The 25,198-nt window shown below is 54.3% G+C and overlaps 2 protein-coding genes across 15 annotated transcripts in view; one reads left to right on the top strand and one right to left on the bottom strand.

Annotated features, from left to right (window-relative positions):
* The window catches only part of SLC8B1 (solute carrier family 8 member B1), a 29,964-nt gene extending 14,057 nt beyond the window's left edge, over positions 1 to 15,907 (top strand). For 2 of the 5 annotated variants that reach the window (XM_061384944.1, XM_061384945.1), the window contains 8 exons: positions 2,050 to 2,109; positions 2,407 to 2,537; positions 4,264 to 4,405; positions 7,059 to 7,249; positions 9,083 to 9,236; positions 10,318 to 10,398; positions 11,789 to 11,853; positions 14,739 to 15,907. In XM_061384944.1, coding sequence (XP_061240928.1) covers positions 2,050 to 2,109; positions 2,407 to 2,537; positions 4,264 to 4,405; positions 7,059 to 7,249; positions 9,083 to 9,236; positions 10,318 to 10,398; positions 11,789 to 11,853; positions 14,739 to 14,936 — 1,022 coding nt within the window. In that variant the 3' untranslated portion in view covers positions 14,937 to 15,907. Of the gene's footprint in view, positions 1 to 2,049; positions 2,110 to 2,406; positions 2,538 to 4,263; positions 4,406 to 7,058; positions 7,250 to 7,502; positions 9,242 to 10,317; positions 10,399 to 11,788; positions 11,854 to 14,738 lie in introns of those variants that run through there. The other 3 variants (XM_061384946.1, XM_061384948.1, XM_061384947.1) reach the window with 3 other exon arrangements.
* A 227-nt stretch (positions 15,908 to 16,134) lies between these two features.
* Positions 16,135 to 25,198, bottom strand: part of TPCN1 (two pore segment channel 1) — a 60,655-nt gene continuing 51,591 nt past the window's right edge. For all 10 annotated transcript variants that reach the window (XM_061384939.1, XM_061384938.1, XM_061384933.1 and 7 more), the window contains 10 exons: positions 24,974 to 25,081; positions 24,596 to 24,667; positions 24,021 to 24,110; positions 22,643 to 22,758; positions 21,891 to 21,937; positions 21,261 to 21,329; positions 21,006 to 21,090; positions 20,102 to 20,241; positions 19,497 to 19,577; positions 16,135 to 18,650 (listed from right to left, as the gene is read on the bottom strand). In XM_061384939.1, the coding sequence (XP_061240923.1) occupies positions 18,537 to 18,650; positions 19,497 to 19,577; positions 20,102 to 20,241; positions 21,006 to 21,090; positions 21,261 to 21,329; positions 21,891 to 21,937; positions 22,643 to 22,758; positions 24,021 to 24,110; positions 24,596 to 24,667; positions 24,974 to 25,081 (922 nt within the window). In that variant the 3' untranslated portion in view covers positions 16,135 to 18,536. The remainder of the gene's footprint in view (positions 18,651 to 19,496; positions 19,578 to 20,101; positions 20,242 to 21,005; positions 21,091 to 21,260; positions 21,330 to 21,890; positions 21,938 to 22,642; positions 22,759 to 24,020; positions 24,111 to 24,595; positions 24,668 to 24,973; positions 25,082 to 25,198) is intronic.

The following is a 25,198-nucleotide window of genomic DNA, read 5'->3' as shown; positions in this document are numbered from 1 at the left end:
CTACTGTTTCTACTTGTTCTACCAAGGTCCCCCCTCCGTGCCTTCGCTTGTGCTGCTAAAGCCTCGTCATCACCTCCTTGTCCAAGTTCATTAGTTCTTCATGCTCCTGCCTGTTGCTGGGGCAGATCTTCTAAGAACTGTCACCTCCTGCATCCCAGAATGCGCCCCCTGCCAGGTGCTTCCACATGCACAAATACACACACACACATCCAGAACTATGCAACACACACATTCACAAATGCATAAACAGTATGAACATACATAACACATACACAACACATACAAATACACATTCACAAATACATACACACATACAACCCACAGGCTTCCCAGGTGGCGCAGTGGTGAAGAATCCACCTGCCAATGCAGGAGACCCTAGAGATGTGGGTTTGATCCCTGGGTCAGGAAGATCCCCTGGAGAAGGAAATGGCTACCCACTGCAGCATTCTTGCCTGGGAAATCCCATGGACAGACGAACGAGCCTGGTGGGCTACAGTCCATGGGGTTGCAAAGAATTGGACACAAATGAGCGCGTGCACACACACACACACACACACCCCCCCCACACACATATAGATACATGTCTCGAGCTGAATGGAGCTTCTGCCTTAGGAAAAGGCATGGTTCCCCCATTTACCCCAGTCCCCAGTGCTCTCTGTCGTCAGCCCTGACATGTACAGATCTGATTATGTTGGGAAACCAGAATTCTTCCCTCAAGCCTCTTTCGCATGGTCCCACGACGTGCTTGGCCCTCTTCAGCATGTGAGCCTGAGAACCTTGCCCGTGATCTGTTGCCGTTTGTGCTGGGCCTCAGCTTTCTTCTCCAAACTCATTCACACCCCAGACTCCACTCCCCAGCTGTGCAGGGCCACCCCCACCTCCCTGAACAGGTCACGCTCCCTCTGGCTATCTCCAGGCTTTGTGTGTGCTGTCCCTTTTCCATGGTGTGTCCTTCTGAAAAGACTTAAGGACTCAGCCTGGAGGGAGCTCTGCAGAGACCCCCAGGTGTCTCTTCTGGGCTTGCACAAGCTTTCAGACTCACCCCAGTACGGCCTTTATCTCTCCATTCTGTTATTAATTTGCTTATGTTTCTGTCCATTGGACTGTGAGCTTCCAGAGGGCCGGACTGTATCATCTCCTGAGGTCGTGGCACACGTGTTGGTGACTCCTCCTACAGGAAGTCTACCATGATTTTTCTCTCTTCTCTTTATCCACTGGGCCTTCAGAGTTTAGCACATAGTACCCTGTGCTCTCTTTTAAACCCATCCTAGCCCACTGGGCGGGAGAAGGCAATGGCACCCCACTCCAGTACTGTTGCCTGGAAAATCCCATGGATGGAGGAGCCTGGTGGACTGCAGTCCGTGGAGTCGCTAAGAGTTGGACACGACTGAGCGACTTCACTTTCACTTTCCACTTTCATGCATTGGAGAAGGAAATGGCAACCCACTCCAGTGTTCTTGCCTGGAGAATCCCAGGGACGGAGAAGCCTGATAGGCTGCAGTCCATGGGGTCGCAGAGAGTCAGACACGACTGAAGTGACTTGGCAGCAGCAGCAGCCCACTGGGCTGGAACAGAAGGGGAAAATGAGGCCTGGAGAGTCACACAGAGGCAGAATCAGGGCTAGCGCTCTTCACTTGAGAATAGCCATTTTCCTTTTGGGAACCCTTTCTCTTAAGGGCTCGGTCCTCTAATCCCGAGGACTCCTGAGAAAAGTTTCAGACTGGAGAAGAAAAATATGTCGGGTTCCAAGTTCTGAAAGGTGCAACGTGGGAGTCAGTAAATGTTTGAGTTTTGTCTTCAGATGGCCATATTAAATTTGACCTTACTGCTGCATCACTATATTTGAAAATGTTTTGTGAGTTAGACTTCCTGAGTCTGTAAGAATTCCTGAGCATACAGGGTGATTGCTGAGAAGTCCACGATACAGAGAGGGCCTGGACACTTGCACCCTGAATACTGAGCGGTCCCAGAGGGGCCCTACCCTAGAATAATGGTGGGAGGGGCTGGGCGCCCCACCTGGCTTGTGGGAAACTCCTGTCTCTCCTACAGAGATACTGTCAGATTCCGAAGAGGAACGGATGTCTTCTAACACCAATAGCTATGACTATGGTGAGTCCAGGGGCTCTGTGTCCAGCTGGAGTGGGGGTGCCAGCTGGACTGGGCTGGAGAGGTGGGCAATGGAACCATCCAGCAACCCCCCCACCCCACCCCACCCCCCTCTCAGGAAGGAGGCAATGAACACCTTTCACTGCAGGCTGAGCTGGGTTTGCCTTCCCCGCCCCCCACCAGACTCTGGGCTTTTTCCTTCTTCTCAGGGGTTGAGGGCACTGGTGGGAGGGAAGGGAGAGGGTTTCCCAGAGGCTGAGCCAGCCACACACACCTGCCTCTCCCCGCTTGCACCCCCAGGTGAGGAGTACCGGCCGCTGCTCCTGTACCCGGAGACCACGGCCCAGATCCTGGTGCAGGCCCTCAACCCCCTGGATTACAGGAAGTGGCGGACCAAGCCCATGTACTGGAGGGTCCTCAAGGTGTTCAAGGTCAGGGGGGGACCCTGGGGCCAGGCTCCTGACTTGGTGACAGCACAGGACAGTGGCCCCTCTGCCTTCTCCAGAGCAGTGAAGTCAGGGGCGGAGTGGGGGACTCTGCTGAGGACTTGATGGGGAAATACATGAGACTGGGGCTCCATGGGGAATGTGAGTCATGGAGCATGGCTCAGACTTCTCCCCGCAAAGAAGGAAGGGGAGCATCTTCCCAAGGACAGAGAGGAGGTTGGGGACTCCTGACCTGCTGAGAGCCAGGAACTGGGGCAGGCGAGAGTGTGGGTCACAGTGAGTCTAAATGAGATTAAAATAGCACTTTTCTGACCCCTCACTGCTTCCCTGGGCTACCTGTCTCCTGAGGTCTGGATGTGAGCAGGCTGGTTTCCATGAGGCAGGACTGCAGTGCTTTCCACCACCCAGACCCAAAAAGCCAGAGGCCTCACCTCCTAGCCCTCCACCATGGATACCTTTCAGGCCTCCTCAGACCCAGGGGGCAGATAATGAACAACTAATACTTATACCCCAGGACAGCTCTGGCTATATCATGATCTCAGGCAAGTCCCTTCATTGCTCTGAGCTTCAGCTTCCTCCACTGTGAAATGGGGTAATGATAGCGCCTTTCTTCTGGAATCCTTGTGTCAGTAAGTTAGTGCTGCAGCAGTGCTGTGTAAAAAACAGCCCCCAACATCTCACTGACATATGATGACAATATTTATTCTCATCCAGTCATCTGAGATGACTCTGGTTGGTGCTTCAGGTCTGCCCCATATCTCCTTCTGGAGCCAGTGGGAGTATGCTGTTTTCTTGGCAGAAGAGACCAAGGCAGACTCCCCAGGCACAATTTATGCCTCGTTCACATCACATTCACCAACCGCCCATTGGCCAAAGCAAGCGGCATGGCCAAGTTCGACATCAGTGGGACAGGGACATATATTCGGCAGACTCTAGTCATTTGACAAAAGTGTGGGGGTGATCAGTTCTGTTACGGGTGGAGGGGGATTGAAGAGTTGGGAACCAAATCCAGCCTATCGCAGTGGTTGTGACAATTTGATGAACACCCTATGTGAAGGACTGACTCTGGTGCTTAGCATGTGGTAAGCACTCCATATGTGTTGTTGTTAGTTTAGTTGCTGGCTAAAAACACAAGGTGTCGAGTCCGTCAGAGCTGGCCCTGTAGCCCGGTTTCACAGCCTGTGTGGCTTTGGAGAAGTTTCTTAGCCTCTCTGAGCCTCAGTTTCTTTATCCAAAAGGTAGGAAAACTAAGAGTTCCTCTTCAGAGTGTTGGCAGTGGCCAGCACTGGGTTGTTGGCGGTGTGTTCAGCAGCAGTCGGAAGCGCCTGGGGGCCTGCTCCAGGTGGGCGCTTCAGTGGTAGCACCTTGTTCTTTTGTTAATTGATTGATTCATTGTTGCACCGGGTCTTCATTGCTGTGGGCGCCTTTCTCTAGTTTCCTGAGCGGGGGCTACTCCCTAGTCACGGTGTGCGGGCTGCTCATGCAGTGGCTTCTCTTGTTGCGGAGCGTGGACTTCAGGGCGCACGGGTTTAGTTGCCCTGTGGCCTGTGGGATCTTCTCGGACCCAGGATCGAACCCGTGTCCCCTGCATTGGCAGGCGGATTCTTAGCCACCAGGGAAGTCCAGCCTGGTTCTTGAATGACTGAGCTCAGGGCGGAGGCCAAGCCCAGGCCTCCCTGCCTTCACCCTCCTGCCTTCCTGCACTTGACAGCTGCCCGTGGAGTTCCTGCTGCTCCTCACCGTCCCCGTCATGGACCCCGACAAGGAGGACAGGAACTGGAAGCGGCCCCTCAACTGCCTGCACCTGGTCATCAGCCCCCTGTTCCTGACCCTGACCCTGCAGTCGGGGGCCTGTGAGTATCCCTGCCCCCGGGCGGGCCCAACCCCCCTCCTCCCCACATTCCCGAAGTTTTCTTCTCAGCCACCCCAGGGGACCCTGGACCAGCGGGGCAGTCCTGGACATACAGTAGACGCTTAATATGTGCTTGTGCCACGAGCCTCCGGTGGTCCACCGGTCACACTGGCTCCAGAGAGGAGCGACACGCTGGTGGCCCTTGGACCAAATCCAGCCCTCTGGCACATTTGCTTGCGTTACCAAATTTACAGAGTTGATGTCAAAATCCAGAGCTGGATTTCTCAAGATAATCTGAGCCACATTCCTAACAGCAAAACTGGCAGAAGCTGAGAAGAGGCAGGTCCCCACCGCCCCCAGTGCTGGTGCCCACTGACTAGCTCCTCACAAACCCCTCCACTGCCTACTGAGTGACCTGGGTGGTCCCCGCTGGCCTTGAGCCTTCCCCCGTCTGCCCCAGGCTTTCCTTTTCTGACCTGTTTTGGCTAGAGCACTGCCCAGTCTTGTCAGGTATCTTCTCACTCCTTCTGCTCAGGTTCTTCCTGTTGTCTGACTTGAGTATCTCATGCTGCCCAGTCCTCTCTCTCTCATCTGGGCTCCTGCCCCTCAACCCAGGGGCATCTCCTGGAGGTGGCGGTATGGTTTTGGTAGCAAATACAGGGCTGAGTGTGGCTTTTTTTTTTTTTTTTTTTTGCTAATGAGCGTCAGGATGAAAAGGCTGCCAAATTCTGTTTCTCTTCCAATTTATGGGAAGACGTGGTCGCTGAGAAAGGAGTCAGTGTGAACCCAGAGATGGGAAGGGCTCCCCCTAGTGGTGCCAGCGGGCTGGTTCATGACAGCCCTGCCTCTCCAGTCCCCCGGGGACTTGGTTCATCATTCTTGTGGCTTTTTAAGAGAAGGGTTCCCAAGCATTCAACATTCAAGAACATCTTGATTTTTCTCCCATTCTAAACTGTTGTATTTGATATTTTTCTTTAATCAGTTCTTTTTTTTTTTTTTTAACTTCAGTGTACTGGAAAGGAATCTGTTTCACCGGCATCAATGGGAAACCAGCCTTGTTTCCAGTACACTTAAGATAGTTAAATCTGTTACTGTGAGAGTGCTGAAGATGGAATCCGTTTACGGAGATGTGATTCTATGATATTTAGTGCCTTGTCCACCTGCCCCAACACCGTCTAGTGGTAGCAGGTCCATGCTGGGGAAAGACTGGTTTGGGCTAACGCGTTTGTGACCCCTTCCAGGCTGATCCCTGCATAGAGAGAACCCCCAGACTTGGCACCCTGCCCAAGGTCTGGGGGTTCTCTCCATCCAGGGGTCAGCCCAGCAGGGGGTCACCTGCCCAAGGAGGTGACATGTCTGCCAGTCACACCTCCTAATCTCACTGCCAACTTCCATCTTCCTTCTCAAGGCCACCCTCAGAGCCCTCTTTCTTCTTTTTTTCCACACCACCCAGCATGCAGGATCTTAGTTCTCCAATCAGGGATCAAACCCATGCCCCCAGCAGTGGAAGCAGTCTCACCACTGGATCACCAGGGAAGTCCCCACAGCCATCTTTCTAAAGTGCCACTTGTCACATGTTGTGATCACTCCCCCACTCTAAGACCTCCAGGGCTCCCCAGTGCCTCTTGGAAAAAGGCCACGTCCCCCAGCCGTCATTCGAGATCTCCGAGATCCTGAGCCAGCCACCTTCCCCGGCCCTTTATCTGCTTTTGGTGACACAAATCTGCTCAACTCCTTCCCTTCCATCGCTTCCCTCTGCCCGTGGAACCCTTGTGCCATCCTCTGTTTACAACTCAGCTCACATCCTCAGCCACCAACCCGTGCCCCTGTCTCCTCCTGAAATTCCTCTGGCACAGGACTGAGAAATACAGAGAAAGGACCTCTCACCTAGGTGTCAAGTTCCAAAGCCAGCTCTGCAAGTGAAAGTCACATCCGTCAAAATTGCCCCCCAAAAATCTCCTGCCATGTATTATGTGCACGATTTTATATATTCAGCCCCTTATGTTATCCTTAGTGCACTGATGTTTATGAGCCCATGAGCTGGACTAAAGAAAGAAGAAAAAGTCTTGTTACATGTGTCTGGGCAATTGAATCATCCATTGCCTTTAAGACTGGTGATGTAAGGATGGTATATGGGAATTTCTAGAATGTTCTGCCTGCCTGCAGGGTTTCCTCCCTTAGGTGTTTTAACATGAAACCTCTAAAACCTTTGTAACTTTGTAGTGGATTGGTTCATAGAGTAGACTTCTCAAGAGAGCCAGAATTAGTAAGGTTGAGTTCGACTGTACAGGTCATCTCATGGAGCCATGCCTATCCATTGGTAATGCCTGGCTGGAGGGTGCTCCCTTTAAGCTCGGGTGGACCGAAGCAGCATGGTTGATCAGTGATGTCTGCCTTGGGCATGAGAAAGGATAGAAGGAGTGAGTGGTCTTAGCCATTCCTATCTTAGCTCCAGGCTGGAGAGTCTGTTTTTCATGTCTGTCTTCCCAGTGTGAGTAGCTCAAGGGCAGGGGGCTATGTCTTCAATTTCTCTGTCTCTCTGAAGTTCCTAGGACAGGGCTGGGCACACAGGTGGTCTCTACCTTATATCCAAACAGTTGTTTGAGTTTTATCTGTGGGTTTTATCCCCTCCACACCCTCTCCATCATGCCAAGGGGCTTCCAGGAGGAGCTGCCAAGTTGAAGCCGTGGAGAGGACCAGCTCCCTTTCTCGTCCCTCTGCAGATGGCGTCTATGAGATAGGTGGCCTCTTTCCCGTCTGGGCCGTGGTGGTGATTGCGGGCACGGCCTTGGCTGCAGTGACCTTTTTTGCCACGTCCAACAGCGAGCCCCCCAGGTTTCACTGGGTAAGAAACCTCGGCTCTCCAAACTGGGAGGGGGATGCTGAGGTCTCCCAGGCAGATATCCTGGGACTGTTAGGCCACTAATCACTTTCCATGATAACAGGTCTTTAAGGCCACTTTTAAGAGATTTTGTGCCTGTTCAAGTTCCTCTTTTTTTTTTTTTTGGTAACAACTTCATTTTATTGAATTGCAATTCATACACACATACAAGTCACCCACCTGAGGTGTACAATAACTGTATTTATTATATTTATAGGACTTCCCCGATGGCTCAGATGGTAGAGAGTCTGCCTGCAATGCAGGAGACCTGGGTTCACTCTCTGGATCGGGAAGATCTCCCGGAGAAGGAAATGGCAACTCCATTATATTCATGGAGTTGTACAACCATCACAGTTTGGGATTCACCACCACAAAAAGAAGCCCTGAACCCGTTGACAGTCACTCTCCGTCCTCCCCCATCACCCTCTGGCCAGCACAGCTGCTTTCAGTCCCTCCAGATTTTTCTGTTCTGTATATTTCACATACATGGAATCACACAATACGTACTTTTTGTGGCCTGCCCTCCTTCACTTAACAAAATGTTTTCAAGCGTGTCCATGTTGTAGCCTGTGTCAGGACTTCATTCCTTTTCATGGCGGACGACTATTCCATTGTGCAGGCATAGCATATGTTGTTTATCCATTCATCCATGAATGAACCCTGGGAGGGAGTTTCCCCCACTTCTTAGCTATTATGAATAATGCTGCCATGGTTTAGAATTGGTTTAGGATTTTTTGTGTAGAAATGATTCATTTCTCTTAGGTGTCATCCTAGGAGTGAAACTAGTAGGTCAAATGTAAACTGTTTGTTCACTTTTTGGAAGATCTACCAGACTTTTCCACCACTGTAACTGGAAAGCACCTGAGTTTGTAATGATCACATCCCAATGGTGGAATTGTTTTGTCTTTGGGGGTGTTTCCCCTACCACCGTGCTCTCCATTCTGCAGGATGCTAAATAATTTTTTAGGCAGTTTGTCCAGAGAATTTTTTCCTAAAGTTTAAACCAATTATTGCTTTTAAAAATTCTAGTCTTTATTTTTAGAAACTCTGAATTTGAACCCAAAGGAATTTGAATTTTCAGCAAATTGATTATTTAGAGAAGTGTTGCTGTTTTTTAGTCACTCAGTCATGTCCAACTCTTGGCAACCCATGGACAGGAGTAGCCCACCAGGCTCCTCCTGTCCATGGGTTTCTCCAGGCAAGAATACTGGAGTGGGTTGCTATTTCCTCCTCCAGGGTATCTTCTCATCCCAGGGATTGAATCTGTGTCTCCTGGGTTGGCAGGCAGATTCTTTACCACTGAGCCACCAGGGAAGCCAGAGAAACGTTAGCTAGTGTTTCTTACTAGTCTTTGAAGTACTCACACATGCTCCAAGGTGGATGCACCTTGAACCCATGATGCTGAGTGAAACAGGCCAGTCACAAAGGCCCACATACTGTATGAAGCCGTTTTTATGATGTGTCTAGAATAAACCATCCAGAGAGACAGAAAGCAGAGTGGTTTCCAGGGGCTGGGAGGAAGGTTGGGTGGGCTGGGGAGCGCAGTATGGAGTTCCTTTTTGTGGTGACGGGGTGGCATTTGGTCCATTGACTAGAAGCCTGATGAGAGCTGTAATGTGCCCCTTTTTGACAAAATGGTAATGCTGAGCTAGCATTTTATTGAGTGCTTACTGTATGCCAGGCTCTAACTGCTTTGCGTCAACTAACTCACGCTCATGACTCCCTCACAAGGCAGGTACTGTGATCGTCCCATTTTATAGCTGAGGCGCTGAGGCTGTGTCCCGTTTCCTCCCCCAGCTCTTTGCTTTCCTGGGCTTCCTGACCAGCGCCCTGTGGATCAACGCGGCTGCCACAGAGGTGGTGAACATCCTGCGGTCCCTGGGCGTGGTATTCCGGCTGAGCAATACTGTCCTGGGGCTCACGCTGCTGGCCTGGGGGAACAGCATTGGAGGTGACGCGGGGCCGGGTGGGCTTCTGGAAGGAGCACGGCTACCTCACTGCTCGTTGCTCCCTCAGCCAGAATGACACATGGGCAGGGCTTCCAGGACATGCACCCTCAGCAGCGCTCAATGCCTACTGTCTTTGGAGTGAGCATCCCTGGGCTTCAGGTGGGATGGTCTGGACTGTACCTGAGACTGTAGAAGCTCCAGTCTCTTCTCTTCTCGCTGATGCACAGATACTTGATGGCTCCCCAGAGTTCAGGAGGGACATGGAGCTCATTGCAGTCAACCAGCAGAATATATCCATAGGTGTGGCATGGGTAGGCATTCATGCATACATATTGAGTTAGCCAAAGAATTCATTTGGAGTTTTCCATTTGACAGTAAGAAAAAGCAGAATGAACTTTTTGGCCAATCCAATACATATATCCTTTAGTTAGAGCTGCCAAGTACAGTTAGTCAGGTTGTACACGGCCCAAGGGCATGCTGACAAGGAGTCAAAGGCCCCAAAACTAGCTCTCCTTCCACTCACCTTTTTGGGCCCCTTTTCCTAATTTGCACAGAGGTACTGTATATGCTGGGGCTTCCCAGGTGGTACTAGTGGTAAAGAACACATCTGCTAATGCAGGAGACACAAAAGGTACAGGTTTGACTCCTGAGTCGGGAAGATGCCCTGGAGGAGGAAATGGCAACGCACTCCAGTATTCTTGCCTGGAGAATTCCACGGACAGAAGAGCCTGGCAGGCCACATACAGTCCACGGGGTTGCAGAGTCAGACACGACTGAAGTGACGTATCCTACGCGCACTGTGCCAGCAGGGTCAGGACCTGGGTGAAAGACTGGCGCTGGCTTGTCACACCCACGAGGTTGCCCCTGGTGGGAAAGAAGCAGGTGAAAAGAATTAAGGAGGGAATTGTGTCTCACGGGGCAATGTGGCCGCCCACAGCACCCAGACAAGCCAGTGTCAGAGTCAGGCAGATGTCCGTCAGTGTTTGTTGACTGAATGACTGTGGGTAAGAATGAAGGAACTGGTGACCAACAAGGGCCAGGGAAGTCTCGCACCGCTCAGGGCCTTCTCTTGTTTCCACACAGATGTCTTCTCAGATTTCACGCTGGCCCGTCAGGGCTACCCGAGGATGGCGTTCTCGGCCTGCTTCGGTGGCATCATCTTCAGTATCCTTTCTGTGGTGGCCCTTCCCTCAGTGCTGGGAGCCACGGGTGGGCACTATTCCTCCCCCTCCGGACGGGCTTTCACGGGAACGCCTGGGGCAGGTGCCTCGGCTGCTTGGGCCTCAGCTTTTTCATCTATAAAATGGGGGTGTTGAGAGGACTGACCTCATAGGTTGTTGTAAAGATCGAATGAAGTGACAGAAGTGCTTGGTAAACAGCAGTGACGGCAGCTGTTCATCTTGTTAGGGCAGAAGTCTTATCAGTAGGTACCCACACACTAAGCTTGTGGAAGACCTCTCTCCCTCTCATAGATGTCATGGTTTGTAGATGTCAGGGTTGGCACATTTTTTCTTTTTTCCCCTAATTATTTACTTGTTTTTGACTGTGCTGGGTCTTTGCTGCTGCACAGGCTTTCTCTAGTTGCAGCGCGTGAGAGCTACTCTAGCTGTGGTACACGGGCTTCTTACTGCAGTGGCTTCTCGTGTTGCAGAGCATGGCCCCTAGGGTGCGTGGGCTTCGGTAGTTGCAGCATGCAGGCTTGGTAGCTGTGGCACACTGGCTTAGTTGCCCTGCAGTGTGTGGAATCTTCCTGGACCAGAGATCGAACCCACGTCCTCTGCATTAGCAAGCAGACTCTAAACTATTGAACCACCAGGGAATTCTGGCAAACTTTTTCTTAAAGGGTCAGAGAGTACATATTTTAGATTTTGTGGGCCATAGCACTCTTTTGCCACTCCTCAACTCTTCTACTGAAGTGTGAAAACAGTCATGGGCAATACATGAACGAATGGGCCTGACTGTCCCAATAAAACTTTATTAATAAAAGCAGACAGTGGGCCGGATTGTCCTGTAGGCTTTCATTTGCCTGGTCTGTATAGAAAAGAGAAGGTCAGGCAGCCTAGGGCTGTGAAAAAGGCAAGGCTTGGAATCCAAGCAGTCTTGGGTCCCAGTTCCAGCACTGCCACGTGCCAGCTATGTGACCCGTGTGCAGATGCCTCCTGCCATTTGTCACGGCCTGCTGCCTGCGGTGACCTGCTCCTGGCTGTAGGGCTGTGGCCTGTCCTGACCTCTCAGGTTGGGGTGGGAAGGATTGAGCCTTGGCTGGAGCAGTGTCCCCCGTGCCATGCTCCATCACCAGTCCTCCCAGTCACTTCACATGAACTCTGTTTCTCCATCTCACCAGGCCCCAGGTGTTTGTCCCTTCCTGCGATCCTTACAGATTGAGGCAGAATGTACAGTGGACACTCTTAGGCGCTAAGGATAGGGTTTCCTCAGAGAGGGCTTTTGAGGGAACGGAGTGGGTTGCAGCCAGAGATCAGAAAGATCAGTGGGCTGTGTTCAGTCAGGGTTATGGGGTGTTATATTCCAACAGACTTCCTGAACTGGACTGCAGATATGCTGGTGGGAGTGGGGCTGGGCTGCCTGCTCCAGATCTCCAGGAGCCACATGGAGGTGAAGGTAAGTACCAGATGATTCAACAAGGAGCTGCTTCATAAGGGTCTCTTCTCTTCCCCTCCCCGCTCTGGACCAGAGACCATTCACATCTCAGTAGGTTACACTTATTGGGGAGAGGACTTGTCTAAATGTGTGATGTCTGATTTGTATCATATCTTTAAAATATTTTGTATATAGGGTTAAAAGTCTTCCTTGCAAGGTCATGGAGTAATTATTAATAAGATGTAGCTTTGAGGGAAGGGGGCAGGAAGGCTCTGGACTCCTGTCTTGGTCTCATCACTGAAGTGTCTTGTTATAGGACTTTCACTGAAGTAGAACTCTGAGGGTCTCTAAGTCTCAGCTTCTTCACCTGTGAAATGGGTTGATCCCACCTCCCAACTTCCTGGATAAGCACACACGAGATAAGGGCCAGGCTGAACACCTTATCCCAACCCTGTTGGGAGAGGACAAGCCAGGATGAGAGTGTTGACAACAGCCCCAGAAGGGAGGAACCTCCATAGATTTGAAATGCACTGAGCAGAAGAGGCTCTGTGGATTCAAGAGGCTCTGCAAATTCTCTGGGGGCACATGAGACCTCTTGACCCCGGCATTCCAGGGGGTGGTGGGCTGGAAATCTGCACTTGTAAATACACTACCTGGAGACATAGGAAGGTTAGGACCCTTGAGGGACAGTTCACCTGCAAGAAAACACTACTTGGGGGCAGGTAACCCAATTGTGTAGGTGACTTGGATGGGCCTCCTATGGCCAGATCTTCCAGCTTTTTTTGAGGAGAAGAAATTGGGATTCCTAGGTGAGCTTTCGGAGAAGGCAGTGACACCCCACTCCAGTACTCTTGCCTGACAAATCCCATGGATGGAGGAGCCTGGTGGGCTGCAGTCCATGGGGTCGCTAGAAGTCGGACACGACTGAGTGACTTCACTTTCACTTTTCACTTTCCTGCATTGGAGAAGGAAATGGCAACCCACTCCAGTGTTCTTGCCTGGAGAATCCCAGGGACGGGAAAGCCTGGTGGGCTGCCGTCTATGGGGTCGCACAGAGTCGGACGCAACTGAAGCGACTTAGCAGCAGCAGCAGGTGAACTTTTCTCTTTGGAAATATTGCATAGTGCCCCATGCAAGGCAGATGTGACCCAGATTTGCCCAGAGTGTACATTCCCAGGGACTCAAATTCCGAGGCCAGACCAGAAAAGGATGAAGATGGGGTGGGGCATGTGGCCCAGGGGACAGTTTTAAGGCGAATCGTGTGGAAGCACTTGGGTGTGCAGCTGAATGATGGAGTCATTCATGGGAACAAAGTCGCCCAGCTCTTTCTGCAGGAGGCAGCTAGTTCTTGAATAGCCGTGTGGATGATGTGTAATGAACTGGCTGTGGGCCGGCCTTTCACAGTGGCCACACCCATAAGCCAAATAGCTACTGCTTGAAAAGTTCACTTTTCTAAGGGGTAAACACCCTCTGTCTGCAGATTTTGTTTATACTTCTCTTGGGTTTAATAGGTTCCTTTCATTCCTGACTCTCAGACATCTCCAGATAATGAGGCTTCAGGGTTGGCCCCCTGGGGGCCCTGTTTCTTTCCTTTGGCTCCTTGTGGAGTGTGTGTCGGCATTTCCTCTGCCTTTGTGCTGAGTTTTGGAAATGCTTGTGCAGTTGATTGCGTAAGACACAGGGCATCACAAGAGGTCATCACAGAAGGAAGTCCGCGCTGTACTGTTGGCTGAAAACATGTACCTACTGTCTGGTCCCACGTCTGGTTGCAGAATACACGGGGCTTTTGGTGCACACGTGTACCCACACATTTGTGTGGACATGTGTTGCTGTATGGAAGGCAGGGGAGGGTAAGAGCTTGGACTTCGGATTTGGGCTCTGTCACGTACTACAGTTGATCCTTGAACAATGCAGGAATTAGGGGTGCTGACCGCCCCACGTCACAAATCTGCGTAGTGCTGTCTCTGCCTCAAAAGCAAGCAAGTGAGTGAGTGACAGTGAGTATCCGACTCTTTTCGACCCCATGGACTGCAGCCCGCCAGGCTACTCTGTCCATGGGATTTCCCCAGCAAGAATACTGGAGTGGGTTGCCATTTCCTTCTCCAGCCTCAAAAGCAAAGGAATTGATAAATGAATGGCCCAGGGGCAGGATACTGAAAGAGTTAGGATAGAATCAGGACTCAAACCCTAGCTGTTTTTCTTTTTTAATATTTGTCTATACCAGCTCTTCATTGCGGTATATGGGATCTAGTTCCCTGACCAGGGATCAAACCTGGGCCCCCTGCATTGGAAGCGCGGCGTCTTAGCCACTGGACCAGCAGGAAGTCTCAAACCCTAGCTCTTTGGATTCCACATGTTGTGATCTCTAATCCAGCATGGACTTTTCCCCCTGGCTTAAAGATTGTGAAATGAACGTACAGATACTAGGGTTGAAAGAAACCCACCCGCGTGGACTCAGGCAGTTCAAACCAGTGCTGTTCAAGGGCCAGCCATACTCGGTTTCCTCGACTGCGGATTGTGATCATCATGAAGGCCCCCTTACACGATGGGGGCTGAAAGGGCATGGTGGGTGTGAAATACCTAACGTAGTGCCTAGGGTTAAGCCTTGCATATGTGTTAGATAGGTGCTAAGTCTGGAGGGGAAAGAAGCAGGAAGGGGACTGACTATTCCCCATGGACAGCGGAGCCTGGGGGGCTACAGTCCCTGGGGGGTCACAAAAGAGTTGGACACAACTGAGCATGCGCACGTTCACGTTCAGGTGGTTTAAAAACATTGAACTTCAAGTTGGGGCCGCCGTCTCACAGGGAGGCCAAAAGTCCCTCCCTGGTCCCTAACGAGGGGCCCTCAAACCTCAGTTTGACTGTCGGCTGCCGTAACCCAGCCTCTCTCCCGTTCCCCCCTGCAGCTGGAGCCGGACGGACTGTTGGTGTGGATCTTGGCTGGCACCCTGGGCCTCAGCCTCGTCTGTTCCCTGGTCTTGGTCCCACTGCAGTGCTTCCAGCTGAGCCGAGTTTACGGCTGCTGCCTGCTCCTCCTCTACCTGACCTTCCTCGTGGTGGCCCTGCTCACTGAATTTGGAGTGATTCACTTGAAAACTGTGTGAGTGACGCTGCGTCAGGGTCCGCCTGGCGGTTGGGAGGTGTCACTGCAGGCGGTGAGACGGAGGACGAAGTGCCTTCTGCAGAACCCGCGTGGCCCCAGCTGTGAATGGGGTGTGGGTTTGTGGGGGCCGTGCTATCTGCCAAAGATTCCAGGTCACTGCTGTGCGCAGTGAGGACAGTCAAACGTTGTTTCTGGGACTATGGTGACGGGGCTTCCCTGTGGACAGAGTCCCAGCAGCAGGCGGAAGACTTCCTTGCATTACCTCCAGAGCCTCTTTTGAAGGTCGGGGTCTGGGTCGAAGGGGGAAGCCTGGATGCCTTCCAGGCTGGTTAGGGAAGACCCCAAAGACTTCAGGGCTGGAAGCGGTTAGTCACCCCTTGCTGCCTTCTTGCAACGTTTCTCAGGGCTCAGAGGGCTGCCAAACCAGGGTTTAGGGAATCGGGGTGACTCAGACCTGGCAGATAGCCCGTGTCGGGTCAGCATACAAAGTGTTCTGAGTTTTGGAGCTGCACCGTCCAGCAGAAATAGGAGACGTGACCCTAATTGTGAATTTCTGAGTCGCCATGCTGATAAAACCAAAAGAAAAAGGTGGAATTAATCACAATACGTATTGCTCCACAATGGCAGCCAGTGGCAATGGCCCATCAGCGGCTCCAAATTAGACGGTGCAGCTCCAGGCTCTGCCTCTAGAACTGTCTGCTGACTTCAGAGGTTTCCCTAGCTGCAAAACAGGAGTCAGTTTGACGGTGCCTGGTGCCTACCTCAGGGGGAGCCCTGGGCTGGGGTTCCCCTGCCTGCAAGCTCTGGGAGGGTGGTGAGCACTCCCGGGTGCCTTCCTGCTGGCAGCCAGTGACCCCCTTTTTAATAAGCCTTTTTCCATTTGCTTGATGCCTTAGGCCAGCAGTAAAGGGATTCAACTGTCTTTTCTTCCAATGAACATAATTATTAAAATTTCAAGGACACAGAAAATAACATACACCCAGCTGTTACTAGTTCTTCTTAACCCGGGCGAGGGTGACAGGCAGTTGGATCCAGGGCCGAAGGTTCTTGGGCCTGACGGATCTGGACTTTGTGGCGCGTCTAGGGGTGGGGCTGAGGTGGTGCCATGGACTGGCACGGCTGGGTCCTGTTCCTGCTTCCCACGATCATGGAAGCCACCGCATGGTGCCTGCTGGAAGTCACGAGGCGGCAGCCACACGTACAAAGCGGAGGCTCTTTATTAATATGCCAGAAATCCGCAGCACGGTGGGTTTTCTAGGTAACAAATCGCCGACGTACAAAACCTTACAGCGTCGTTCCCGCTACCGATACAAAATGATTGTCACGTGGTGTGGAGTAAGGCTGGGTTAGGGGAGGGAAGCAAGGAGGAGGGGCCGGATGGCGTCCCCCTCCCAAAGCTGGGTCACGGCACAGGGCCATCAGACGCTGACTGATAGGTGGTAGGGACCCAGAGCAGGCTGGCGCGTCTCACGTCGGTGTCACCAAGCTGAGGTGAGAGTGTCTGAGCTGGGTGAGCTCACAGCCCTGAGTGACACTTGCTCCCTGCTCGGTGGCCTGTGTGTGAGTGGGAGGGTCCACCTGAGGAGCCCCCGTGACCCCACGGGCAGCTGTCCTTAGCCTCAGTGACGAGGGCGCCCACCGGGGGCTGGGGTCGGGCCATCCGCACTGCTGCCCCTTGGCCTCCAGCCCGTTCCTGACTGAAACAGGGCCTTTCGCAGGATGGCTGGGGAGCCTGGACTCAACTCCACTCTTCCTGGTAGCAGCCATCACCCTGAGGGTGGGCGTGGGGTACACTCAGCCTCCCTGGGACCCCCTTCTGAGGGCAGACGCTGAGATCGGAGGACTCATGCCCTCCTTTCAAGGCTGCCCCTTGCCTCCTGCTTCCAGAATGCCCATTTCAGTACATAAAAGCTAAAAGGCACCCGGTTGTGCAAATAAAGTTCCTTCTCTGGAGCGGGGAAGGGGTCCAGGCCTGGGCCTGGTGCCAAGCTGCCCACAGCAGCCTGTCGCTCCCCAGAGATGAGGAAGACAATGTCCATCTCCTGATTCCTGGTGGAAACCTCAGTGGTTCTCAGTGATTGGTTTGTTTCCCTAAAGGGCTGTGCTTAAAAAAAAAAAAAAAAAAAAACCACCACCACTCCTCCCCTGATGAGGGGCAGAGCTATGGGATGCTGGCTCTGGCGATCAACCCTCCAAGGCCACAGTCAAGACTTGGCCATGGAGATGGGTAGGGGAGCCGGGTCCTGCCCTGCTGGAAAGAGAATGCGGGGAGGGCGGAGTCTCTGCACTCCACCCCACCCCCGCCCCCTACCGCCTTTCTAGCTCACGGAGGCAGCTGGAGAGCTGCAGTTGGAGCAGGACGCCCAGCGGGGGCTCCTCCCCCTGCCCCGTCCTCCCTGCATGCTGCCTCCTGCACCGGGTGTGCAGCCCAGGAGCCACCACTGCTAACCCCGCCTGCCGTGCATTCACGCCCCGAAGGCACTCCAATCTCAGGATTCGCCCAAGGTCCCCGGGAAACCGAGGGGCTGTCTGAACCTACTCCTGGGATGGGGAAACCTTGGAACGAGCCGAGTCCCCGCTCCCACCTCAGTCAAGTCCACGGGGAGTGACTTGCTCAAGGTGAGGGCAGAGCTGGCCAAGGGGACCAACGAGTTGGGCAGCCGTGGATGGCCCGAGGTGAGCCTCTGTGCTTTTTGTTCCCTTTCCTCAGCACGCACACATGTGAAGGACCTGCTGCGGTCTTTGGCAGAATCCTGAATTAACCAAAATATGTTTTTGCTTGAACAGGACAATCCCAAGGCAAAAGGATTTAAGGAGAAAGCCCGTTCACTTTAGGACTTGGTCTGGGGTGGTAGCCACTGGCCTGGCCTCTGGCCTGTTCTCCTCCTATGGACCATCTTAGAAGCATTTTCAGCAACAAGGGTTAAAACTTATGGTAGGTGAGAAGGCTCATGGAGCCAGGATACAGAATCTCTGACCGCCCGGCGCTGGCTGAGATCTGACCACATGGAGTACCCATGGCCCCGGATCACTCATTCCGGCAGGTGCTTGCTGGGTACTGGTTTCCCAAGGGAACACCCATTCCATGATCACATCTGGAGAAATACCATCCTGAGGATGTGGGCTCTTTCCTTCCTAAGTGGTTTTGTCCCCAAAGCAGGACACAGGAGCCCTGGGCCGTAGGGCAGGTCAGTGGGGAGGCTGCCGGGCAGGGAAGGATTCTGAGAGCAGCGTCAGGAAGACGGTGCGACAGGCACACGGGCCCACTGTGAAGGCCAGCCCTGCAGAGATTGGCAGGTCTATTCACGTGCTCTTGTGAAGGGGCCTTCTGGAGCCTTCCACGTTAAGAGCCGCTCTTGGTGGCCTGACTGCCCCCGAGACGAAGCCGACTTCCAGGGTTAAACAGGGTAAGGCGGTTATAAACCAAACCCCATCTTGTCAGCCTTTTTCTCCTTTCTGTATATAAATATGTGCATATATATATGGATGTGTATACATATATATAACATATACATATATACACATACATTACTTTGATACATTGTAGTAAAATAATACTATTGTGTTATTGCATAGAAGAGATGGCTTTTGCAGGCTGGGCTTAGGTGATGGTCTGGGAGCGCTGGCGGCTGCCTGGAGGCTGCTGGGTGGCAGGGACCACGCAGCTGCTGAGCTGTCGTTCCTCCTGCTTGCGGGCATGTTCCTCATACCACTCCTAAGGCAAGAGAGCAGACAGGGTGCTGAGTGGGTCCCGTCCCAGTCCTGCCAGCTAACCCCAGCCTGATGGGGGTCACCCAGGCCGGGCAGCACTGGGCCCTCCGCCTGCTGTGGGCAGCAGCAGAGAGTCTGCTGCCCGTGCCACCCAACTGGGACTGAATACCACTCATACCCCAGACCTGCTGGAAAGGCTGACTGTGCCCCTAAGTGGAAAAATTACTGTGCAGTCTTTCCCTTTCTAATTAGAGGTGTGCAAACCTCCTTGTCCAATGTGCTTTGCACAATCCTCTTTGTAAATGAGGCCCAGGTAATAATTACCCTTTACTTGTGAACGTAATCTGTGTGGTTCACAAAGAGACGTGGCCCCCCCAACATTCCATGGTATATCCCCTTTGAGCTGGGTGTCCTTATCTTACACCCGAAAACCTGGAGCTCACAAGTTGTGTAAAGTTCCATGAAGTTTCATGCACCTCCTAACTCCCCTCTTCGAAGAGGCTGGTCCTGGCAAGCCGGCCAGGAACCACCCCACCCCGCTCCCTCTGCCCTGTGTGTCTCCTGCTGTGCATGTTTCCTTCTCGGTTCTGGCTCAGAGGATGAGGAGGAGATGAGGTCAGATGCGGAAGAGCAGATAGGGGGCTACCTGTGTTGGGGAACTAATGCTTCAAGGGTTCAAGGCTGAGCCCTGAAGCACCACTGGTGGTGGTTCCAACAGATAATCCCAGAACTCCCCACCGAGCACGCCCCACAACTCAAGACGGGGACTGGAGATCAGCCCCTGCCCAGCAGTGGGGAGGACCACTCCCAGGCAGGAGGAGCTTGCAGCGCGGTCGGGGGGTGCTCCTACCTGAATCTCCTCTTGGTACATCTTTAGGCTCAGGTCGCTTTTGGTCCTTGATCTCCGTCCCAGAAACACCAAGGTATTTTGCTGGGGAAGAATGGAGAGGTTACAGGGACCCACCCGAGTCTGGGCCCTGGTGCCCAGCTTCAGCAGGACTCACCTGCTCCTCTGGCTTCTGTAAAGGTGCCCCCCTCTCCCCCCAAAAATCACTAAAACCTGTGGGGACAGGGGACTTCCCTGGTGGTCCAGTGATTAAGCTGGAGAAGGAAATGGCAACCCACTCCAGTATTCTTTCTGGGAGAATCCCATGGACAGGGGAGCCTAGCGGGCTATAGTCCATGGGGCTGCAAAGAGTTGGACACGACTGAGCAACTAAACACCAACCAGTGGCTAAGAATCCATCTTCCAATGCAGGGGCTGTGGGTTCGATCCTTGGTTGGGGAACTGAGATCTCACATGCCTCGGGGTAACTAAGTCTGTGCTGCAACTAAGGCCCAGCACAGACAGACAAACCAGACAGACACAAACTCTCTCTCTCTCTCTCTCAGGGGATGGACAGTGGGGGAGGGTTTGCACTGAGCTCCTTCGGACGAGGCCCTGGGGCTCCCCACCTCGTATCTCTCCAGCTGGGAGAGGATCTTGAGCAGCTGGGCAATGTCTGAGTTGGCTCCCCCTGCCTCCCTGTAGAGCTTCAGAACTGCGACCAGCTCGTCTTTGGAGAGCTCCTTCTCCAGGGTGATGCCGTCGTCCACTGCGGGAGGGCAGGGCGGTGGGAAAGCGCCTGGCTTGGTATGGTTTAGCCAGCCTCCCTGCTGCCCCTGTGGGGGGCTTAAGGTTCCCTGGATCTGCAGGATCCAATCCCCCATGTCGCCCCTACCACCTAGCACTCCATCCCTCCCGGTTCCTGCCCTTCAGTTGCTGTGAGGAGCGCTGCTCAGGCCAGCAGCGTTCAGGGGACACAGGGTTGCAGGAGGCCATCCCCGAGCCAGAAGGAAATGATCAGGTGGCCTGAGAGGACAGAGATTTGGAAACAAGCAGCCATAGGGATGTGGTGGTTTTGATGGAGAATCTGGAAAGAATAGAGGATCAGTACACAGAAAGCCATGCAACCCAGGAAAAGGGAGGCAAGTCACTGAAGCCAGGCTTGTCAAGCTGCTATGGACTCTGCGGCCCGCAGTATTTACATCGTTTAAATCAAGAACCAGAGGACAAACATGTTTAGGAACACAGGGATGGTAACTAAAAGGAAGAGCTAAGGGGTGAGCAGTCTGGGAGATGCGAAAGGTGGGACACAGGGCTGCTGGGGTCTTGATCTCTGACCTGTATTGTTCTGGTTTTTAAGATGAGATCCTGAGCTTTTTTTTGGTCATTAAGTATTTGAAAATAATGCAAATAAGAGGTCAAGAAAGATAAGCCAGACTGATAAGCTGAACTGCCAGAAGACTGGACATCCAGACAGCTGAAAAGCTGACAGCTGGACAGAAAGACAGACAAGTGGCAGACACCTGCACCAACCTTCCGAGTCCTGGTTCTTGCGGCTGTAGTTCATTCGGAAGACAAAGGCTTCGAGGATGAAGGCCACAATGATGGTCATCACCACCTGGCCAGGCACAGGGAGAGGAGGCGAGAGGAATGGGGGTGTGTGAGTTGCGATGGGGCCCCAGAGTCCGGCCAGATGTATCCCCGGCCCCCTTCTCCCCGAACTGCACCGGGTGAGGAGGCGGCTTGTGAAGGCAGAGGACGGCGGGCACTCTGCGGCCCCCGACCTACCATGGTCACGATGTAGAAGGTCATGAAGTAGAGGCGGCTCCAGTGCGAGGTCTGGGAGGTGACACCTTCCTGCGGACGGAGGGAAGCAGGCGGTGAGCGAGCGGGGGCGGGGATGCGCTGTCTACCAGCTTTCTTCATGGCCCCCGCTCTTTACAGACCCTTCCTGATTTGCCTTCAGTTGCGGAGACAAAGGAGGCCAATGGCTTCTTGGGTGCAAAAACTCCTCTGTGCTCCTTAGGCCTGGACGCCTCCCCACCCACAGCTAATGGCTTGGGACTAAGGCAGGCAGCCTTTGGAAGAATTTAAAGGATGGGAAAAACCAACCAAGCACCTTGGCCACACTGTTCCTTGATTGGCAAGTTTCCCCCACAGCGGTGGGAGCAGGACAGAGACCACAGGCTGCCTGGCCTCTCCTGGCTGGTGAGGGATGTGCAGAGAGGGTGGGGAACAAGGCCATGTTCAGCTAATGGTGGGGTGGCCCCGGGATTCAGCCTATATCCTGGTCTCCCCACAGAACCCCGCCCCCTGTGGGGGACAGGAGAGCAATGCACCCCACGCTGGGCTGGGTGAGGGAGACCTAGCCTCAGAATGGTGGGCAGACCCCCCAAGAGCTGACGGGGAGGTCCTTACCATGATGATGTACCAGTTGTTGACAACCGTGAGCTCGAACAAGGTCACTGCCAAACAGAAGGGAGACACAGAAGCGTCTTGATCAGACCCGCTTTTGCAAAGTGGGGTCAGTGGCCTCTCTCCACCTATCCTGGGTACCAGGCACTTGTCTGCCAGCCTGGGCTGTGAGCTCCAGAGAGAGCGGCCAAGACCCTTCCAGAGCGCCTCCCCCATAGGAAGTGGTCCCGTCTCGGCCTGGCCCCCAAAGCATGCGTCTTTTGCCTCAGCAGCTCGAGATGCTGCAGTGGGGATCCTGAGGAAGAGCCCCCCAGACCTTCCTCAGTCTAGGATGTCATGAGGGGATGTTCTGAGAAAGCTGTGTCTGGCAAGGCCCCATCCCTCCGTGGCCCCCTGCCCTCCCAGCTTTTCCGTGGAAGCCAGGAGCAGAGCTGCGTGGGCCTGGCCTGGGTGGCACAGGGTACTGTGGCTGGGCACCCCCGTGACATGGGGGGTGGCTCCCCAGCATCAGGCTGTACCCCTCCCAGCCAAGCGTGAAGCTCTGCTGCTCCCCAATGCTGGGAAAGGGACAGCAGATGCAGGAAAACCTGGCGACCAAGTGAGCCCTGGGGTGGCAAACCAGACGCTCCGTGGGGGCCAGAGAGGACTTGAGCAAGCGTAGCACATGCCCTGGGGAGGGGGAGGCCTCGGCCAGCTGCACTCCCCGGCACCTGGGACCTGTGGGTGCCACCCCCGCCTGGGCTTCCTGTACTCACCAAAGCTGTTCAGGATGTTGTCAAAATTATTGAGATAGTAATAGCCCTCCTCCACGACGGTCCTGTTGCCCACGGAGTGGTTCAGCCAGCGGTAGGCGTCTGCCACTGTGCTTGTACTGGCCGGGGAGACGGGTAGGGGGAAGGTTACAAGACAGTCGGTCACCTTGACAGAGGACAGAAAATTTAAAGAAACCAAGGTCTGACCGAGGAGCATCTGGCCTGGACCAGCCTGGTTTCCTGCCCAGCACCCACCACCCCCAACCCCCAGCTCTCTTGCCTGTCTTCCTGTCTCAAGGGGAGTCCCCAGGGTGCTGGTGGGAACCCCCGGACTCGCCCCCCACATCCTCCTCCACTTGGCATTTCTCTGCTGCTGGCTAAGACCTTCTCCCTCTCAGCAGCTGCAGGAGGGGAGAGAAAGACAGTACCTCCTCTAGGCAACTCCTCCACCCCGTCCCCACCCGCCAGTCTGCGGTGTGGTCTGGAGGCCGGGTGCCAGCAGAGCCTGGAGAGAGGCCCACTCCTCACGGGGCTCCCCCAGCACCTGGCCGGAGCACTGTATTCTCTTCTGTTCTAAGCAGTCGCCCCTGTTCTGAGAGCTTACTTGCTACTTCCCTTCCAGCCTTTTTGTGGCTCATCTGCTATACCTCACGCTGATGTTTTGACACGTTTGGTCCTTGGGCCCCCGAGGAGCTTGTTCAGAGGGCAGCGCCTGACAGGGTGGGGTCTCGAGTTTGCACTTTTAAGCAGCTGCCCTGGGGGTTCTGGTGTGCCCTAAGATCTGTGACCCACCACTATGGGCTCTGATTCCAAGCCCAGCATGCTGCCAGCGGCTCTGGGACCTTTATCTATCAGTGCTTGAAGCTACAAGGACGGATTCTGAAGAGAATACTGGATGCGTCATGGGGGCCTGGGAGGAAGGAAGGGATCATGGGAGGTTGTGTTACCCACTCTCTGTCCTTCCTGCGTGTATCTGTCTCATCCTGTCAGGACCCTAGCTGACCTGTCTGCCTGTGGCCCCAGCCACCCCAGGGACAAGTAGGAGGAAGCCACGGGCCCCTGGCCTGCACTCCAGCAGTGGAGCAGCCTCCAGTGTTCAGCATGAAGGGAAAGCTGACGGAGGCCTGTTGGGGGAGAGGCTCCCTGAGCCTGCCTGGGGGACGGGGTGATGGGCTCAATGTCCTCGCTTCAGAGAGGCCCCTCCCCTAGCTGCTGCACTGGACTGACAAGCCCTGGAAGCTCAGCACAGCGATCCCAGGGCTGTAATGGGTGCGGTGGCTTCGGGAGTCGGGTCCTGGGGGAATCAGATGGCTGTGCCAGTCCCATCTGGGACCCTCCAGGAACGCAGGCTGCCCCCGGGGGGCCCCGGCCGTGAACTCACTTGCAGCAGTTGGGGTAGAGGATTCCATAGAAGAATTCCATGCCCACGATGGCGAAGGAGTAGTAGAAGATGAGCAGAGTCAGGCCCAGGCTGGGGAGGGTCAGAAGGCACAGGGTGATCGAGGGCCCGGCAGGAGAGCCCAGCTCGCCCAGCGGCCCCAGCACTGCAGACCCCCGAGCTGACCGAGGGGAGACGCGTGCCCCTAGCCAGGTGCGCCAGCCGGAGAGTGCCTGCAGGGGAGGGGCCTCGGATTCAGGTCGGCGGGTGGAAGAATGGCCGGGGTGAGGACTCTCGCACCAGACACCCCTCGACCAGCAAGTCACCCCTTACCTGTGAAGGCAGACACAGGTGGTAAGTGAAGCTGACAGCTCCCCGCCCTCCCTAACTATCTCAGACGGCTCAGTGAAGACAAGTGGAGCCAGGGAGACCGGTGGTGGTCAACCTAGATGTCTGTCCTTTCCGGGACTCCTCCTCGCCCCTCCACCACCCCCCACGACAATCCACCCAGCTGCCCGCCCCGAGAGGGCACAAGCCTCAGGGCACCTGGCCCTAGGGGCTCAGAGTCAGGGCGCTACCTGGCCATCCGGGGCAGCAGCTCAAACATGGTGTCCAGCACGTTGCGGTAACGCTTCTTCAGCTTAAACAACCTGAGTGAGGGAAGAGGGAGACCGGCCAGGTCACTTGCAGATGCCGGGCGTGGCTGCAGCCTGGCCAGTACACTGCACCGGGGGGTGGGGTCAGGGCAGGCCCCGGGCCTCTCTGCCCCCTGAGTGCCTCCTCTCCCCCAGTCACCAGCTAGCCACTTGGCTTAGGTGACTGGCACCCTGGGAAGGGCGGTGGCAGTGCCAGGACGTTGGGGGCAGGACGGGACGGGCCACCTCTGACACCCAGCCGGTGAGCCTTCGGGCTCCGTCTGGTCACTGCCCGCCCACCAGACCCAGCCCTGCTGTCACCTCAGCAGCTGGAGGGGACGCAGGACCACTATGAAGTAGAAGGGCTCCATGTTGAAGGCCAGAGCCAGCAGTCCCAGGAAGGCAAAGGCTGTGACGGAGAAGTCGAACCTGGGGATGGGGAAGGAAGGAGGAAGAGAAGTGGAGGTCTGCTCAGCCCACCCCCCTCCAGGCTCCCCCACTCCAGGGGGACCCCCCAGCTGGTAAGGGACAACGTCCCCAGGTTCC

This window comes from Bos javanicus, chromosome 17, assembly GCF_032452875.1.
Source record: "Bos javanicus breed banteng chromosome 17, ARS-OSU_banteng_1.0, whole genome shotgun sequence".
NCBI lineage: Eukaryota > Metazoa > Chordata > Mammalia > Artiodactyla > Bovidae > Bos > Bos javanicus.
This window is presented reverse-complemented; position numbering and strand designations above follow the sequence as displayed.